The 19,951-nt window shown below is 32.5% G+C and overlaps 2 protein-coding genes across 2 annotated transcripts in view; one reads left to right on the top strand and one right to left on the bottom strand.

The window, feature by feature from the left end:
- Nucleotides 1–8,807, bottom strand: part of LOC123668425 (dynein axonemal heavy chain 6) — a 61,494-nt gene extending 52,687 nt beyond the window's left edge. The window contains exons 1-12 of the mRNA XM_045602157.1: nucleotides 8,546–8,807; nucleotides 8,249–8,333; nucleotides 7,960–8,053; nucleotides 6,442–6,667; nucleotides 5,333–5,474; nucleotides 4,694–4,933; nucleotides 3,357–3,574; nucleotides 2,873–3,056; nucleotides 1,332–1,903; nucleotides 674–906; nucleotides 351–499; nucleotides 91–219 (exon numbers count right to left, since the gene is read on the bottom strand). Of these exons, the coding sequence (XP_045458113.1) occupies nucleotides 91–219; nucleotides 351–499; nucleotides 674–906; nucleotides 1,332–1,903; nucleotides 2,873–3,056; nucleotides 3,357–3,574; nucleotides 4,694–4,933; nucleotides 5,333–5,474; nucleotides 6,442–6,667; nucleotides 7,960–8,053; nucleotides 8,249–8,333; nucleotides 8,546–8,634 (2,361 nt within the window). The 5' untranslated portion in view covers nucleotides 8,635–8,807. The remainder of the gene's footprint in view (nucleotides 1–90; nucleotides 220–350; nucleotides 500–673; nucleotides 907–1,331; nucleotides 1,904–2,872; nucleotides 3,057–3,356; nucleotides 3,575–4,693; nucleotides 4,934–5,332; nucleotides 5,475–6,441; nucleotides 6,668–7,959; nucleotides 8,054–8,248; nucleotides 8,334–8,545) is intronic.
- Nucleotides 8,808–10,211: 1,404 nt separating this feature from the next.
- Nucleotides 10,212–18,910, top strand: LOC123669003 (ras-GEF domain-containing family member 1B-like). Its single transcript, XM_045602680.1, has 12 exons — nucleotides 10,212–10,274; nucleotides 10,567–10,668; nucleotides 11,307–11,426; nucleotides 11,623–11,847; nucleotides 12,294–12,439; nucleotides 12,867–13,011; nucleotides 13,191–13,442; nucleotides 14,372–14,515; nucleotides 15,115–15,194; nucleotides 15,422–15,523; nucleotides 16,515–16,696; nucleotides 18,825–18,910. The coding sequence occupies exons 1-12, from the start codon at nucleotides 10,212–10,214 to the stop codon at nucleotides 18,908–18,910; spliced, it is 1,647 nt and encodes a 548-aa protein (XP_045458636.1).
- Nucleotides 18,911–19,951: the final 1,041 nt, after the last annotated feature.

Below are 19,951 nucleotides of genomic sequence, written 5' to 3'. Positions count from 1 at the left end.
GCCTGATTAAGCTAATGTTAATATCTGAAGTTATTGAAAGATAATATAACGTTATTGAAATATAATCATGTCATTTTAATACTTTATTACCTTGAATATCTTCTGCCATTCGCGTATCTGTTTATCCCTCGCTGAGTAGCTCATTAGTTTTTCCATTAAATCGTTTAAAACTTCCATAACTTTCTCCATATCCGATTTCTCCTCATAGAGCCATGGTTGCTAAAATTAAACCATTATTTTTACTAATGTTTTGTTTGATCACTTCCTAAGCATTTATATAAAATTATCACTACAATGATTATTATTGATACATAAATAATATGGCAAAGTGTTGATGTCTAGTATCGTACCGCTATTTCATCCCTCAGTTTGTTAATATCGACAATCAACTCCATTATATCTTTCCCGACTTGGCTCGCGAACATACCGGCAAGTTTGCTGCGTGTTTCCAGTCGCGCATCGACATTTGTACGTAATGTGCCCAGAACCACACTTAAACCTAATAAAATTCAATAAAAACCTTAAATTTAGATTTAATATCGATATCACAAAGAAAAATACCATAAATATAAACTACAAAAGTGACTGTAGTGAAACTTGGTTATTGGAGATCTAGAATAACACTTAGGCTACTGTTACCAACAACAACTGTAAAATATGCAAAAACGATTACCTAGAAATTCGTTCATATCATCCGGTGGTATTCCGATACTGAATTCACCCATAAGATCATAAAGCTCTCGTAAATATTCAAGTCTTTCTTCAAGAACCGCCACTCGACTCTCGAGGCCGTCTAACAAGTAATTAAAGGCGACCAACTCTCCGGCACTTTCCGGCTCCTTTGATACATCATTATTAATGGATTCGATACCAGACAGGATCTCTTCTATACAGTCGTGACCAATACTATAAATATAACGTTTAAGTTAAACAAATCGTAATTGTGTCCTGATAAAGCACTTGTATGTGAATGTACATTTTTATCTTTAGTTAATTATATTATTCGTATTGACATATTAAAAGTTATAGCGGGATAAAGTTGAGCACGTTGGAACCATATTAAATTTCACATTGGAGGTATGCAAGTGTTTGACGAATGACGATACTAGCGGGCGTAAATTCGATCCCTGCACACCACAAATGTTTGTAGAGGGCATACAAATGTTTACGTGGGCTCGGCAACAAACGTTTATGAAATGTGTGAAATGTTTTGTTTTTCCCAACCCCGTAACAAAGTATTCTCACCGGGATATGTGGAATACAAAAATCATATATGCCAAATTTTGCAATATATTTACATTTTTAATCTTATTAATTTTTAATTTACTTACTCAGGTGTAACATTGTTAACAACATCAAATAATCTTCTGGGTTGCGGTCTAAATAACTCTTGGAAAGGACAAAGGTTAAGAAACAGTAATCCTAATGGTTGGTAACTAACGACTTCTTCAATTTCATCCATTTGTCTCACTAGCTCCGTACATAATTTTCGAAACTCATTTACGTCTCTTTCATTTTTAATCAGGTCAGTGTCCATTTCGCAAGCGTCTTTAAAGTTCTGCATGAAAGCATTCATCCTTTGCAAGAAAGTCCATACATTTTCAAATGACTGGTGAAGAGAATTTGGTATGAATTGAATATCACTTATCATTGCTTTGTCTTGGTTCATTAAAAAGTACAGATTAGGTGACTGTCCCGCCGACCAGTCCATTTGCTTTCCCATCACAGTGGGCTGCACAAATATCTGCAATGTTTCCTCGTTCAGGAAATTATGAAAAGTGCGTACGTATTCGTCCCAGTAATTAGTTATTTTTTCCATGTAACCGGAAACTATTTTTTCGCTTGGATTGAGCTGAACCTCTCCAGACGGTAGAACGTATGCATCGATTTGAAAAAGAGCCCACTGGAAGAAATAAATACTTTATTGTAAAGGAAAATCCTATCGCATACAGTTTAGCCTACGACCTCAAACTAGAAACGTTCACGATTACTCATATTAAGTTAGACAAATGCAAACAAAGTCTCGCAAACAAACAATATCGAGCTAACCTTAACACTAGTACCTGGATGACCGAGCTTAGCTCGGTTTTGACATGGACTTGTTATTTAGATAAAAAAACACTAATGCAATTAGGATAAAAATGGAAAAAGATTATCAATCTGATGACATGTGGATTTGAAGCGGGGTCATCACATTTCGCCTGATTTTCCACCTGGGCTATTATAAGATGATAGGTGACGGCGAAATTTACTTTCCTATTCTAATAATATTGTAGCCATTTTTCATTGCCTGAAAACACGGATAAAACGACATTTTTTAAAAATGAATCCTAGCTAGATCGATTTATCGCCTCCGAAACCCCCAGCATACTAAATTTCATGAAAATCGTTGGAGCTGTTTCCGAGATTTAGATTATATGTACAAGAATTGTTGTCGTTTAAAGATATTAGATATACCAAATTGCGGAGTTTGCTCGATGGTCTAAGCTCGGCTGCTATATAAAGATATTTTTTGCTTACGAATCGTTAAATTTCGAATAAGACATGTCTTAAGTTTTCTACCGTTTGCTAAATACAGAAACCGTTAATAATAACATTTTTTGATAAATACTAAAGAGTGCCACTATATTTATGACTGCTCTATATATGTATTGTCATTGATTGTCACCACTGAGTTAAGAAAAAAAAGTTTATATATTAACTTTAAAAAACCATCTTGAGAGTCCGTGGCTAAATTTTGTAGCCTCTGGCACAGCGCCCTCTATCTCGTTTCTCGCTTCCCGGTTGTTTGAGCCGCGTCGATACACCGATTGTATCTCCGATAAAATAGCCTTTCAAATAACGGCATCGGTACAATGATATATAAACCTACCTTGCAAGTCTCAGTCTGCCGCGGCAAGACCTCTAAGACCTCATCGACATCAGTACCAGCGAGTAATTCCGGCGAAGGGGTGAATCGCATGTGTGTTCGCAGCATATTTGCCATCATCATGTTAGACTTTTTCGTGAGACGATGTAGCATGTAGTTTGTCATATAATCCACCAGCTTTATGAAACTATAAATTAAACAATAGTTCACACGCCACTTATAACTATTACATATATTGCTCAAAATATGAAGAAGCCTGACTGGGGAAGTACGTCGATCTTACAGAAGAGAGTTGTGTTCCTGTGGTGAGTAAGATCGCTAAGCTCCAAGAGTTCGTTAGGGTGGTGTTGGCAGCGCGTTTGCGAAGCATCTGGTGTTGCAGACGTTTATAAGGTAACCACTCACCATCAGGTTTGTCGTACTCTTGTTTGCCGACCTAGTTGTATAAAAAAAAATATCTGTAATTACAATTATAATTCTTACTAACCAAGCAAGTCTTTCACAATACTTCCTCTTATTTGCTTTCTCGGTGTAAGACATGCCTCCAGTAGGCTTGCCTCGTATTATTTGGAAGGGCGGGACATTTCTATCGTCGAATGTAAAACCTTGCTGATACAGTGCCGCATGGCAAGCTGCTGTAACCACTTCTAGTACTATCGACCGAAAAGCCGACAACTTTTCACGAATATACTCAACGCGTTTCATCTATTGTTTGAGATAACAAATATAAATAAATATCTAATATATAAAATTCTCGTGTCGCGGTGTTTGTAGTTAAACTCCTCCGAAAAGGCTTGACCGATTATCATAAAATTTTGTGTGCATATTGGGTAGGTCTGAGAATCGAACAACATCTATTTTTCATCCCCCTAAATGTTAAGGGTAGTCCACGCCTAATTTTTTTTTTAATTTTTAGACAAAATATTTATTTTGTATTTTATTATGATTTGGCGTTGAAAAATACATACAACCCTAAATTTTCACCCTTCTACCACAAACCCCTATTTTTAAATACCGTTTAGCGGCAAGACAAAGTTTGCCGAGTCAGCTAGTATATTTATATATTTATGACTTATGAAACTAATAATCTTAAAATATCTTAACTGGTAACTTAATGCTTATATTATAGGTAACGATCGACTAATATCATCATATCATTTTTTTTATTTAACACAAATACAAATAAATATACATATTAGACCGAAACTCGGGGCGGGATTCAACACAAAAACCCTTGAAGTAGAAAGCGGACTCACTGCAAACTACTTAAACTGCTTAGCGAGAAAATTTACCTAAATAATTACAAAAAAAAAAATTATGTGGTGTCATGGGACACCAGGTAGGAACGAAGTTCCTTCGGATAGTACAGAAGCAACACAATTTGAAAAAATAATAATAATTAATTTTGAATAAATAATTTTTTTGGTTTTTTATTTTTTATATATTTTTTACTTAAGTAAATAAAAGTATTTAGGAAATTTAGTATTTTAGAAAATAACAAATACCGTAAAATAAAATAAATCAAACAAAATAATAATAATAATAATAATTCAAACTATTAAGTGAAATAAAAAAAAAACATGTGTTTTTATTTATTTTTGTCGACAGTGTAAAATTACATGAATAATTTAAAAAAAGTTTACTAGTAATATTTTAGATTTACAAACGTCATATTATACAGTCGTGTGACTGATATTACGTCACTTCCGTTATATATTTTTCTCACGGTTTTAGTATCACATTTTTTTCAGTTCGGTCGCCCAGCCAAATGTCAAGCGTGCCGTAAGGAACTTCGTTCCAAAATATTAGCTACCCCAGACTTACCTGAACTTCAATGAAATAAAAGAACGCGGTATCCATATCTCGAGACACATCGGCAAAACTCTTCATGTACATATCGCAACACATAGCCTGTATACTCAGCAGAGCTTTCCCCAATACTGGCGTCAAGATAAATAATTTTTTAGCGATCTTCGTTCGTGTTTTATTGTACTTACGGAACAATATCGATTTACGCCAAACATAATATGCTTTCCAATAACGATATAGGCGGAAAAATTTTATCTGAAAATTTATTTTAAATTAAAGAGTTATTCTATAGTAGATTAAGGAATGAAGACAAACTTTATTTATGGCTTACATATCTGCTACATGTAAACAAAAATCAGTCAATAGAAGTAGTAAATAGCTTACATTTTTACAACCGAACTTAAAGACCCCATGTACTCGTATATGTAGATATCTTAATATATATAAATCTCGTGTCACAATGTTTGTCCGCGATGAACTCTTAAACTACTTAACCGATTTTAATCAAATTTGCAATATTTTGTTTTGATATATGTAATTATTATATTTAAGAAAAAAAAAAATAAGGCGATACGAAGTTTGCCAGGTCAGTTAGTATTTTATATAAATTAAACAACACGACTAATTAATTAATAATATTATAAATTAACTCACGTCTGTAAGTTTAACAAATATTGTGTACTCTTGCTCCCATTCAGACAATTTAGTGAAGACCATTTCATTTGTGTAATGCGTTACGCCACATGGACTGATGGTGAGGTAATTCGCTTTATCGATCTCATCGTAAGGGACAACTCTGTACATAATTTGTTACGAAGCTTAATAATAAAAAAAATATATAATTTTACGTAATATGGGGAGGGTACGAGGTGGAAAACTGACTTTGAGATGAGACTCTAATTAAAAAATAAATTAAAAGTAAAAAACCTTTTTAAAAAACAAGATTTTATTTGAATGCGTTAAACGAAAAAAAATATTTTTTAATTTTAAACTTTCCTTAGTTACCTACACATCTATTGATAATGTAATGGATCAAGAAGATGCGGTCCATTACCCACAGGAGTTTCTCAATTCTTTGAACCCGAGTGGCCTCCCCCACACGTTAAAAATAGGTGACCCAATAATTTTAATTAGAAATCTTAAACCACGGTTTATGTAACAGGACTCGACTTCAAGTCAAATTTCTGCGCAACAACGTGATCGTAGCAATAGTTTTGACTGGTCCAGTAGTTGGTCAAACAGTGCTTATACCTCGCATCCCAATGATTCCAAATGATTTACCTTGTAATTTTAAAATAATCCAATTTTCCGTTTTATTTATTTTTTGCCGTAACAATTAATAAATCACAAGGGCAAACATTTAAATATGTAGGAATCGATTTACGTCAAGACTGCTTTTCACACGGTCAACTACCTATATATCGCGTTGTCAAGATCGGTTTGCAGAGAAAATTAGTATGTTCTTCTGCCACAAGAAAATAAAACTAAAAATATCATTTACGCAGAAGTACTTCAAAATATATTCTTTTAAAAACTTCTTAATTGCGATCATAATAATAGAAAATGACGCGGACGAAGTCGCGGGCAACAGCTAGTAAATTAAAAACCTATAGAAATTAGGGCTTACATTAGAGCTTACGTACAAAAAAAAATTACAAAGCCCAATTTACAGATTATCTTTAAATTACTAAATTATAATAAGTGATGTATTTATATTATTTAGAAGCACAAAATTAAAATATGAAAAAAAAAATCATTCTCACTTGAGATAATACGGTGTAAAGTAAACATTCTGTGGGTGTACAGCGTATATCATATATAGAAAACCACACGAGGGGTTTTTGCGAACTTGTTCTATAACTTCCTTCTGCGAAGCCACTTCAGGCTTAACCTTTAACGGGTCACTAGTACATATATCCGTTTTCCTTATTTCAGAGCTGCTACTTGAATCACGTATTTTAAGCGTCTTTTTCTTTTTCTCTTTTGTTACTGTAAGTGAATATCATTTCAACAAGTGTTAGTCACACACCCACACACTCACACACATACACACACACATATCAGCCTGTAGCAGTCCACTGCTGGACACAGGCCTCCACAAGTTCGCACCAAAAATGGCGTGAACTCATGTGGTTTGCCCATAGTCACCACGCTGGACAGGCAGGTTAGCGACCGCAGGGCTGGCTTTGTCACACCGAAGACGCTGTTGCCTGTCTTCAGTCTGTGTATTTCAAAGCCAGCAGTCGGATAGTTTAAGTTCCAAGGTGATATAGTGGAACGGTTATTATGTACAATATAGGTAGATTTTTTTATCGGAGGTTAAATTTTTGTTAAATCCCGCTGTAACCTTTAAGGTTAGAGGAACGCTTGGCTCCGGCGCTGCGGGAAGTGCAGCCCTTCCGCCCTTGCGTGCGAAAGCACGCTCACTCATGCTCCGTTCCGCAGCCGCTCCTCTACGCATTCGTTCGCGCGCTTTCGCACGGCGGGCGAGGGCTGCCCTCCCTCCGCGCCTCCGGCTTAAAAAAACACTCTAGGGGTAGGGCAGACCAAGCCCACGTGGACAGTGGGGTGCTCCGATTCAGTTTTGGGTATTTTTCGAATTTCTAAACCTATATTCTAGCACGCAATGTTACTAATTTTATTAGAATATTATGTCTGACACCTTAATTTGTTTAAAAGTGTCGATTTGTCAGTCGTTAAAGGTCAGTTCGTAGCGTATTTTGATCTTGCAGTAAAGATCGTTTTTACGTAAATTTGTTCGAAAATAACGCGTGATAGTCGCAGTACGGAGCATGAGTACACTTACCGCAGCACCGGAATTAAGGTAAAGTCAGAAATAACAAAAATTTAATTATTTAATATTAATTTAATTGTACATAATAGCCAAAAAAAACAAATTGGTTGTATTTTAACTATTATATAAATATTAGACCCAGGTTCGGGCCCAAGTAGGATCACTTTCTAAATAGGTCACCAAGCGAATGGGTCTGTTAAAACTATATCTTAGAAAAATTAAATGAGTATCCTATTTCCACCCTTGCTGTTTGGCCATAGTAAAGTACACGTTTTTTAAATTTCAAGTGTCTCTGGCAAAAAAATATTGATGACATGTTATAGTCTGAATAGAATTTAACTAGCCTGTTTGTGCATTACTTATATTTATTTGTAGATAATAATTTCTGACAAAACAACAAACAAATGCTTCATCTCCAATAATTAATTAGTAAATTGAAACTAATTTTATACCAAATATAATATAATATAATAATAATAGTAAAAACACCTACCATTATCAAACTTAATAGGTTCTAAATGAAGTTTTCCAACTTTTCTTTCCCTTTTAAACCTTTCTTCTTGTGCAACCGCAAACCCAGTCTAAAGAAGGTATTCAAAACTTTTTATTTTATTTTTTAATTATCTAGTAATAATTTAAGCAAATAGAAATCATTTTAACATTAATAAGACAAAAACTAAATAAATTAAAAATATATGAAACTTATAAATTATCAAATCTATACTATTTATTAAATGACTACAGCCACAAAAATATATATTTAAATAATTGTTTACCAAAGGTTCTGGTTCCTTCTCTACAAATTCTATCCTTTCCATTAATTTTTTATGTGGTATATGAAAGGGTATATCTCGAGATTTTCTAAAATATAGACAAAAATAATTGTTATTATATAGCTTTACTATATTATCCATACAAATATATAAAATTATTTATTAAAGGTTTGGCTGGTTGTTGGGTGGTTTTTGTTGTGTATTATTTATTTTTTCGGTTTAATCACCTTTTAGGGAATATATTGTTGTGAATAGAAGTATATACTTTAAAAGTACATAAAATATGTATAATAAATCTACCTTTTATAGCAAGCAGGAGTTTTTCTAACATTTCGTTGTAAAGTTTCTATAGCAGGTAGGGTTGTAATTGTTGATCTGCGTTTTTCCATAATTGTTATTCTTAGATATAAGGCAATTCAGAGTATTAGTTGGTGTACTATATAGTATTATTAATTGATAATTACACATAAGTATACATTTTAAACTGTATGTTATCATTAATATGAATGTATCCATGGAAACGAGACACATTTTACACTTAGTTACTGTTCTAAATTCAAAATAAATACAAAAACGCGGGCAGCAACGTCAGTCAATATTTTTTTTTAAATATGAATTACCAACTTAACAAAGGCTTGCGTTGCGCAACCATAAGCAAAAATCAATAACAATGATATTAACATGTTATTGCAAGAACAGTGTAAAAACAAAACATTTTAAATAAAATTTGCCTAAATTGCATTTATTGCTGAAGTTGGAGTTTAAAATAAATGAGCTAAAAGATATTAAGACAATAAAGAAGCGATTTCACTTCAACTTTCAAGTCGTTGCAAAGTCGAGTAGATTTTAAAATTTTTGTTTTTGTTATTAAAAATAAAATATATCACATATATCAATTTTACTTGTTTATTTTGTAAACATTTAAATCATTTCGTAAAATGTTAACTATTTTATTCGGTTTTATTGAGACATAGACAAATAGCTAGCTACGAACTAATGGAATATAAAAGTAATGCCAACCAGAGTTAGGTGATAGGTGGTTAGAATTGTGTTAGCATTGGCGGTACTTTATTTGATAAAATCGTATTTATAATTTTTATTGAATTAAATATGCGCTTGTTTTTTAATGTAAATTTTCAGTTGTAAATATTGTGTTTGTTATATGAATTTCTATAAAGGTAAATACAATATATTTGCTTCCAACGTAACTTTCTCTGCGTCCAGATGTAACATTATACGTTTTATCAATAAAGCAACACCTTTTGAGCCGTTTTATAGAATAAATAATATTCAATGAAAAATTTATCCACAATGTGCATTGCTTGCAAATATTATTTTCTATGAACTTTTGTAAGCTTTTCCCTACGTTACTTAAATATCAAACTGTAAAAACGTATCAATAATGTTTAAATTATAATAAACTATTTAAATCATTAAAGTTTTTTATGGGTTCTTTGTACTTATGCAGAATATTTAATTGTTTTAAGCACTTTTATATAAATCAATGTTTCGGCCCTGTCCAAGTTACGATTCGGTATATATATGTACCTATTAAAATCAATTTTGGAACTATGTACTCTTTTTGTATCGTTTTGTATTGTAATAATGTAAATAATGAATTGTTTAGTCGCTATTGATTATTCAAATATAAATAAGATGACTAGTTTTTCTTATTCAAATGTAATTAAATTAAAATTTATGAGGTTGTAGTTATTTTAAGCTATTATCAATTAGTTAAGTAAAAACTAAAATGCTATTTAACTACTTTAACGTTTTTTTTTAATACTTTATCTCGGAAATATAATTATAGTATGTTTATTTTTTAATATAGTTGTATATTTCATGAAATTTAACAAATCATCTAAAATAGTGTAATTTATTGTCAGATATTCAAATGGAATATTTAACTTAAAAGATACCTGGGCTTCGTAAGAAGCACATATATTGCTTGGTCATTTATTATTGAATGGCTATGTATTACTACGCAAGTAAATTGAATGAGGCGTCATGTAGTGGATGTAATGTGAAGGTGAGAATATTGCCAAAATTCTTTCTATTATACTTAAATGATTTTATGATAAGATAGAGTTTTTATATAATGAATAATTTTGTTTTTTGAACTTAATATATTTATTGGTCTTTTTTACTTTGGAAGCATTTTTGTAATCAGAAAGCCTGTTTTTACCAAGATTTAAATGTTTCCAGACTTGCAAACATTTTGGCTGAGTAATGAAAGTAAAGCATAATTGGGTTACTGTTATCATTGCAATTACTATTTTAAAGTACATAAATAATTCTAAAACAATTTAAATGTTTCACAGTTGCCCCCTCCTCCAACCGAGCCTGCTCCGCCACCACCTGATCATCCATCGATGACCCCGGACACCACTCTGCTTCATGGCTCTGGTCTTTCTTATTACGATGTAAGTCTACTATATTGTGTTTTAAATTTAATTTTTTTTAATTTTTTATGATGTTGTAATTTTAATATATCATAGAAATGTCAGTACTTACAAAAATAAACTTTCATTACTTGATATTTGAATTTGAAACTTAAAATTTGAACACTGTAAATTCTGGTGATATCAGCAAGTATAATTAAGAAAATATCTCTTCTATTAAAATTCGAGATTTTATACGTAAATCCTATTACCATCTCTTGAGAATAATAATCGGTTAAAAAAGGAATCATCATCGAAATCCGTCCACCCAGTAAAAGTTCTGAACTTAACATACATAGCAAAAATGTATATATATACAGTTGAATTGTTAACCTCATCCTTTTTTGAAGTCGGTGAAAATGCTTATTTCCGGTTTTGATACTGCATTGTTAGTATTTATTATGTTGTTCTATCTAAATAAATTAAAAAATCCAATCCAATCCACTGTCCAATATTAATAACATATTTATACATATCAATGCTGTAACTTTAGTAGTAATATAAACTCAGCTTTGGCTAATTAAGTTTGATACATTACAGAAACTTGTTAGTGCAAAGTTATTAGATTTGAATATTATAAGAATAAAGAAAGTCTGAAACAGATCTTTTTTTTTTTGCAGAATGATGACTACTATTCAATGGTAAGAGGGAATAAATTCATGTCTGAAAATAGCTGTAAACACACAGTGATGAACGGTGGTATCAATTTTGTCAGTGCCCAAACTGTTGAAGCACCCCAGGTAAAGAAATTTTGTCTCAATTTACTGAAAATATTTATTGTTTTCTGGTCTTAAAATTTTAGTATACTTGAGATTATATTTGAGACTACTTGCACAAAAAAAAAATGCACAAATCAAATAGTTGTTAATTTGTACATGATTTTTTTATTATATTGATATATATTATGTTGACGTTTTACATGAGTTATTGTTATAGTTGGCAGCAGTATTGGCTCCTGCTGTGCTTGTTGAGAAAACAGATGTAGAGTATAAAGATGGGCAACTAGTGAGTGCAACATTCGATACCCTTGTGGACATGTTACGTCCTGGCGCTAGCAAGTCCTTCACGTTTACATTCCTACTCTGCTCTCGACTATTTGTCAAACCTCACGAGTTGCTGTCTAAACTATCAAAGAGATATTTCAAGAACTATGACAAAGTGGTATGTTATACTATTTAGTAACTTGTTCTATAGTATTCATGAAATTAGAGATATAATTATTTTATTATAGCATGACAAATAATGTATAGTTTGATGTATATATTATCTTGCAAAGCGAAAAATTAAACTTAATTAACTATGTGCAATTTCATATTTTTGTTATATTATCTCGATGTCTCGATGCTTTTAATGCTAACCGATGCTCTATTTTAGACTGCACAAGCCACCTTTTTCTTAAATGTAACAAAAAAAAAATTATACTTAAACACTGTAATTTAAAATAGTTGAATTTTGATTTGAAATAAAGCCTGATCTTTAAACAATCTCAATCTTATACTATTTTTATGTAATGAAAAATAAGGTTATTAATCAGACAACGTAATATTATAATCACTGGTAACTTTTTTAAATAATAAGCTAGAGTCAAACAAATTCGCAATTTGTAGGGTAAAGGAGAGATGAAGGAGCTAATAGAAAAAGAGGTGACTGATATGACTGCCTTAGTGCGGGTACTCAGTCAGTGGACAGCTATGTTTCCGTATGATTTCCGCGACGATAGGGTCATGGCACTTGTTAGAAGCATTACCCAAAGGTATTATTTGCAATAAAATGACTTCTAAGACGGGCATAAAGAATATGTGACAATTTTTTTTTTATGTCACTAGGTCGGCAAACAAGCGTATGGCTCACCTGATGGTAAGCGATTACCGTAGCTTATAGACACCTGCAACACCAGAAGCATCGCAAGCGCGTTGCCGACCCAATCCCCAATCCCCCAAGGAGCTCTGGTCACCTTACTCACCAACAGGAACACAATACTGCTTGAAAACGGTATTATTTTGCTGTGATCTTCTGTAAGGTCGAGTTACTACCCCAGTCGGGCTGCTCCCTATTTTGAGCAGGAAATTCCTGCTGTGCCCTACCTCAGTTGTTAACATAAATTAAAAAATTAAGCAATCTTATTTGTTTTGAGTGGAAGCATAGAACATAATTAAAATGCTGCTTTCATTGTGCTTTAGATGTGCAGCAGAACATATGTCATCTATTAGATCTGAAGTATCTAGCATGCTGGAGAGGCTGCTAGATAAATTGACGGCTCTTGAGCAATATGAGGAGACGTTAGTTGATGTTGCACAGGTCAATAGCGTGGATCAATTGCCACAGGTTTGTTACTAATTTATAAAAATTAAAAAAAAGGATTTATAGACTTATAATTTATAAAAAGTGATCCGTGCGATTTTATACTTATTTATGTTCACTGCTATGATGGTATGCATTATAAATTAAACTGTAACTTTCTCTGCTCAGAATTTATTATTTAATGTAATATTTTGCCTGTCTAGGGTGATATTTTGACATTGGGTCTGACACCGGTAGAACTTGCAAATCAACTCACTGTTGTGGAACTCCATCGGCTATCATTTGTCGGACCTGAAGAGTTTGTACAAACATTTGCTCCTCCCCAACCGGGGCAATCGACGTCTAAAAAGAATATCAGCTTACATCACGTGGAAACTAAGAGCACAAAGAATCTGGAGGCCTATGCTGACTGGTTTAATAGGCTGAGCTACCTAGTCGCTTCAGATATTTTGAAGGTATGGGATTATAATATTTATTTATTTTATTTATTTATTTACACATTTTTCGGCACCAACACAAAAGTAACATAAATTTAATTAGGTAAACAAAAATAATAAAGTTGCATTAGTTGCAACAGGGGCCTTATCGCTAAAGCAGCGATTTCTTCCAGTCAACCTTTGGGCAGAGGACTAGAATTGATTGTTAATGGGAATAGGGGCGCAAAATATCTACTATCAAACATAAACATAAGTACATATTATCTATATTCATACATACACATATACATACAAATACACCTACATAAATACATACATATTCACATACACAAATATCTACATAAACACATAATATTTCGGTTTTAAGGTTCTGAGCTCAAAAGGATCAGTCAAAATCAATAAGATATAACTATCTACCATATTTTGTGCTGAATTTACAAATTTTCCAAACTGTCAACACACTTTCTGTAATGAAAGAGGTGCTTAAATGTTATACATCCTAAAATAACCAATTCTTGTGAGTGTGTACACTATCTATGCCATTATAACTGTACAATAATTAATAATAATAAAAATAGTGTATAATTTATTATAGTGTCGATAATTCAAGTTTTGGTACATTCTAAGAACATTATCTTTTTAAGTAACCTTTTAAGAGTGACAATACTTGTGTCTTTATTTATATTTTTTATAAAATCTGTAATGTCATACGTAAATGAAAGATGTTTATTTACTGCCTAATTCTCTGTCCATAATATTTATTTCTAAGCAGAAACTTGAAATTTTGAATGAAATACTAGTTGAATAACTGAAATACTTGCTTTGTCAACATTAAGTATAAAAGTTATTGCATATTTTTGTTGTACCAGCCCTTTTTTGTGTAAGCATATTAAGGGAAAATAATAAAACCTAAACTAATTATTATTATGTTATTGATATTCTCACAGGCAGTAAAAAGCAAGTATCGCGCTCGCATTATGGAGCAATGGGTGATGACCGCACGAGAATGTTTCAACTTGGGCAATTTCAATTCACTAATGGCTATTATAAGTGCCCTCAATATGGCGCCCATTAGTCGTCTTAAGAAAACGGTAATTTTACATTCAATATTAAAGTTATTATTTTTTTGGGTGTCAAAAATCATACACTCTGTCTAATGATAAGTTGTTATTACTATTATTATACCTACACAATGTTACTTGAGATTATTATTATGAGGCTGTGATTTTCTGTAAGGTTGAGAGAGACAGCCTAATAGCATTCCATGGATTCGCCGTGCGGGTGCCAGGTCCATCATGTGGCAGAAGGAGAAACTCAGAGCAGTTCCCAGGACTTGCGGCCTAGGTGTAGGTTTAAGAAGGCCCCCTTTGAGATGCGCATCAACGCTCACCTTCACTGCTCGAGTCTTTCGCCCTGCCTGCCAAATTTGGTAGGAATCTGTCAGTGCAGCCTTAGACAGTCGTTCTAAAATAGAACTTACTGCAGTTCAGCCAAGGTCTTTCAGAAAATTATAGGGAGATTATTATTCATTAGGAGGGTTCACGTAAACCCCAGTGGGCAGTGCCAGATATGACTAATAAACTTTGGAATAAGACCATGGAGTCTTTTTCCAAAGTTTTCGTGTTCTATTAAATAACATAAATTGTTAATAAAATGTTTTGTTTGTAATATTCTATGTTTATGCACACAGTGGAGTCGTACCAGTGCAGTATGTGGACAGCAGTTGAGACAATTGGAACTATGTGTGGAACCCAGTGGAAATCATGCTAGGTGAGATTTTCTTAATAAGCTTCTTAAAAATTTATTTATTATTTATAAGTTGAGAGTTGGAGTCTTGCAAACAGAATTTGCATTTTTTTAAATGACATTTTTGGCCATTAATTAATATCTTTAAAAGATAAAATATCTGTAGTAATTTTTACACTTGTATTTGACAAAACCGTTAGTATTCTTATAGGAAAATAATATTTAATAATACTATTTTACCATCCATCAAGGTACCGAGCAGCGCTGGCCGCGGCCCCCACGGAGACGGCAGTTCCTCTGTTATCTGTAACGTGCAGGGATTTGCATTTCGCCAACCAGGGATCGCCTACGAAGTTTGTACACTTTCTGTTTTTATAACTTTTTTATAATGTTTATAATCAGAGAAGTCATAATCGTGTTTTTTTGTTTAATTCTTAGAAGTTGTATTTATTCATGTCACATTTACTTGATAAAGAGAATGTAAAGTCAACCATCCTGTCTTTTTTAAATATGATAAACTCTTTTATGTTTATGCTAAATGCGAGTACTGAAAGATAATGCAATTCAATCTTATAAACAGAAAGTTAAAGTTTAATCTGTCGCACTGCTCCATTGCGAATTTGCGGACTTAATTAAAAGAGCATTGTGTTAACTCATACTGAAACAAAAGACTGCATTAGGCTTTTGCTATGTTAATTATTATGTGTTTCTTACACACAAATTCTTCACGCACTTTTTCAAATTCATTCCAGTGCTTTGCGCTCCGTTTACTCTAGTTGTCAAGGGAACGCTCGATAAGGATGGTTTTTAGCACGAATATCTTTGAGCACTGATCTTCAAACTTACTTCAACATTTTGAGCATATCGGGTGGATGTTAAAATGAAAATAAAAATAAGCTCTGTGTCTTTGAACTGTTAGGTCATTTGGATTATGTACGGGTGTTGGTCAAAGGCCAGACGCAAAATTCGTCAAGTTGAAATCTTTGAAAGCCAGAGTTCATGAATATTATTTACTAAGTTCGTCGTCTCAAATTTGGCCAACAAACATTAAAGAGTCGACTGTCAACACGCAAATTTTGCGTTAGCGAACAATCATCAATACATATAATAAAATTGTGAATGTAATATGTTTGAGCACACTAATCTCAGAAACGGCTTATCGGATTAAGATGCGGTTTTCATTAATATATTGTGGTAAGCTTCACTTTTTTTTCACTTTTTCTTTTTTCGTGTTTGTTTTATGTCAATCGGTTCATAAATAAAAGAGTTATGCCAATTTAAAGAATCGCGGTGAACGTGTTAATATGACCAGCGGTAAAAAAATAAAAAAATAAATAATTCCAGACTGGCCGGGAACCGAGTGAACTTCGAGAAGTGTTCGCTGCTGGCGCGGCACGTGAGCGCGCAGCTGGCGTCGCGGCGGCTGCTGGGCGAGGGCCCCGCCGCCGCGCAGGCGCCCCCCGCGCCCCCGCCGCGCCCGCCCGCCTGGCGCTTCCTCAGCGACCGGCCCACGCTCACCGAGCAAGGTATTGTATTATTTATTATTTTATTAGACTACTCCCCAACAAACCATTTCGACACCAACAATTTATACTACGCCAACTCGAATTTTCGATAAGTTGGTTTTCTTAATGCAACTTGAATAAATGTGTTTTTTTTTTTTGTAATAATAAAAATTGTGAAATTGCAATGAATAAATTAACTATTAAAGATACCAAATTTCAAATAAGTTTCTTAATTAATATAAAAGGTATCACGTTTTTCCCTTTTATAAGCCTCTATTGTAAAGTTCACTTTTATGAGTTAGCTTAGTATAAATTGCTGGTGTCGATTTAAGACACGAACTGTATAACTTCCGAAAGGGGGGTCAACTGTATCCAATCGCAGAAAACTCCTCTACGCGGTCGACTTCACTTCATCAAGTCTCCACGGCGACCATACATCTACATTGAATCTCTTATTTTAAGTTTGTATATTACCTTAAATTTTTCTCTTTTTACTAATTTATCTTGTCGTCATCACTAGCCGGAGCGTCCCCTTTACTACTCATCACCTTTGTACACTCATTTTTATATTTTTCACCCCATTCTAAATAAAAACCCCACTTGTTGTGCAAATTTATTTAAAAAAAAAAACTGTACTAACTTGACTATTTTTTTTTTAACTTAAAACGGATCATCGGACTTTGTTTCGGCTCGAAACGGAACTATGGTCCGGCCGCTCAAAGAATGCGTTTCTGACACCTGTCAATTCGTCATGACTAGTGATGTACGAATAAATAACATTAATAATATTTAGTAACGTTATTTATTTCATTCATTATGCATATTTATTCAATTTAATTTATATGTTGTTATTTTTTATAGGAATTATATTTCAATATATTTATTCAATAATTCACAATGTAAATATTTTTTTAATAAGTCAATTAATTGAATAGATGTAATTTCTGAATGTAACAAAGGAAAAAAATACTTCATTTATTGGAAAATATTGTGAAATACATAGCCTTAAACAATGGAGATTATGTCAATCGGGGGAATTCGGAGAACGCGATGACCGTACTCCAGAGCCAACTCATCTATTTCATATCGAACATTATGATAATTGACTAATTTCATCAGCTCTGCTTTTAGCATTGACATATTTGCATTATTGCCACTTTTTGCAGCCAACCATCAATTCTTCTTTTCTGTTAGCTTGGGTAGGTGCTTTATTTTTTTTGAACCGAATGATAAGGGGCGTTATCCATTAATATAACTAAAGGCTCTAGCAGGCCATGTAGCACACCTGGTAGCAGGTAGAACATCCTGGAACCACTCCTTAAAATGAAGTCGCATTCATTTTTTCGTGGTTATCAGTAGTGGTTTTGACTCAAATGCAAATCAAATCAAAAAATTATAACGTTTTATTTTATATTATATCGACAGATTATATTAAAATTACAAAAATATTCGATTACAATTGCCTCGTTATTTTGTCACATCAGAACAAAAACAAACAGTTGACATAACCTTGAAACAGCGCCGTTAGACGTGGTTTGACTTTTAGAAGCTATTGTTTTTATATTTTTAATTAAGTAATTGTAATAATTTTAGCCCGAAATTAATACATTTATTGTAAGTTAGCATAATTATTCGAAATTTAATGTTATCACTCGTTAATAAGGTAAATTAAAATATTATATTTAAAAAGTTTGCCAAGTCATATCGCCGAGTCGATCACGATCTCTCAGAAACGCATTCTTTAAGCGGCCGGACTATACGAGTTTTTTTTTAAATCAGTAGGTTTATTTTTTATCCGATTTCAAAAAAGGAGAAGGTTCTAAATTTGACTGATTTTTTTTATGTTAGCCTAAGATCCTGCTGCATAATCATTACGTTCATCATGTAGATAATCAAACTATAGTTACTCAGCGACCGACCCGCACCCTCCTACTGGGTATGCGAAACAAGTTTATTCACATAATTTCGTTCTACACCACTTCATTAAAAGGCAAGTGACTCAGTAACGAATCCAGGGCCATATCTCTGCTTTGCTTAATCTACCTTCTATTATAGCATCATTTATTTTTAATAAAAAAAAGGACAAGTATTTTTCACGTAATATGATTATGGATAAACATCGTCTTTAGTTAAAACAATTCTATTACAGCGCTAGAACTAATATCGTTTGAACGTGAACCACCCGTAGATCACCTAGAGAAGGAGAGGCTGAAGCGTTTACGAGGCGCCACGTAAGGGACCTACCGGTAAATTTATAAGATAATATATTTTATTTTTTGTCAAATTGTTGAAAATCAAATAAAACTATATTTCGTTCATTTCTAACATGACGTGCAAATATTTATCGATTGTTTATGATTGTCTCCATTTACAGCATATGGTGTACAGTAAAGCACATTAAAAGCTTTAAAAATTATGTTGTCTTTAACACACATTAAAAATATAAAATGAAAAATTGCTTTATGCTACGAGGCCTTCTTTTGTTCTTTATCTTGTTTTTGTAAATTATTTTAATATTTTTCAGTTGTACAATAAAGAATATTAATACTATTATTAAAATTAAACAAATAAAAAATAAATACATTTTTTCTTCAGATAGTCTCACCAACCTTTATTACAACATGTATGTCATGTTTGAGTTATCTTTTTATATTATAAATATAATATTAAAAATATTATAACAATTGAAGATTAAATGTGCATGTACATCTTAGAAATGAACGTAATATATTATGTGTGGTTTTAACTATTCACTACTTTCTCTATTATGATATGAAACGTAGGTAAGATTCAATTCATATTTTACAAGAGTAAATCTTAAAAAATGGTAAAATCTTATAAAATGATACATACACTTTTTTTTGTGGTAAAACAATTCAAGTTTAATATTTTCACTCAAACTTGATTTTATTATTGTTCTAGCAGAAATTGTAAAAGATTTTTAATATCTTCGCATTTGCTTATCTGTATACAGTTCATATTAGTTATATTTATTCTCAAGATTGTGTACAGTTGATACGGATTTTAAAGGCTATCTATATTATTAACATAATTTGACTTAAGTTAATAGAGAATATTGAATAGTAACAAATTCTTGCCCTTTTATAAATAAGAATTATAATTTTGTTTAGAAACGAAGTTATTTGTTTGTATTCAAACACACGGGATGTAATCCTAATAATTGTGTGAAAATTTCACAATTTAAAATTTAATATATTTAAAGCCTCCTTAAAGTACAAAAGTATAGTAACGGCACTTATTAAATAATAACTAAAA

This window comes from Melitaea cinxia, chromosome Z, assembly GCF_905220565.1.
Source record: "Melitaea cinxia chromosome Z, ilMelCinx1.1, whole genome shotgun sequence".
NCBI lineage: Eukaryota > Metazoa > Arthropoda > Insecta > Lepidoptera > Nymphalidae > Melitaea > Melitaea cinxia.
Note: the sequence above shows the minus strand (reverse complement) of the source record. Positions and strands in the feature narration are given on the sequence as shown.

Excerpts from the sequence above, each read along its gene's own strand:
- LOC123669003 (XM_045602680.1), top strand. The coding sequence starts at position 10,212 with ATGGCTATGTATTACTACGCAAGTAAATTGAATGAGGCGTCATGTAGT. Across the intron at positions 10,275-10,566 it reads GTAGTGGATGTAATGTGAAG|TTGCCCCCTCCTCCAACCGA; the intron begins GTGAGAATATTG and ends AATGTTTCACAG. Across the intron at positions 11,427-11,622 it reads AAACTGTTGAAGCACCCCAG|TTGGCAGCAGTATTGGCTCC; the intron begins GTAAAGAAATTT and ends TTATTGTTATAG.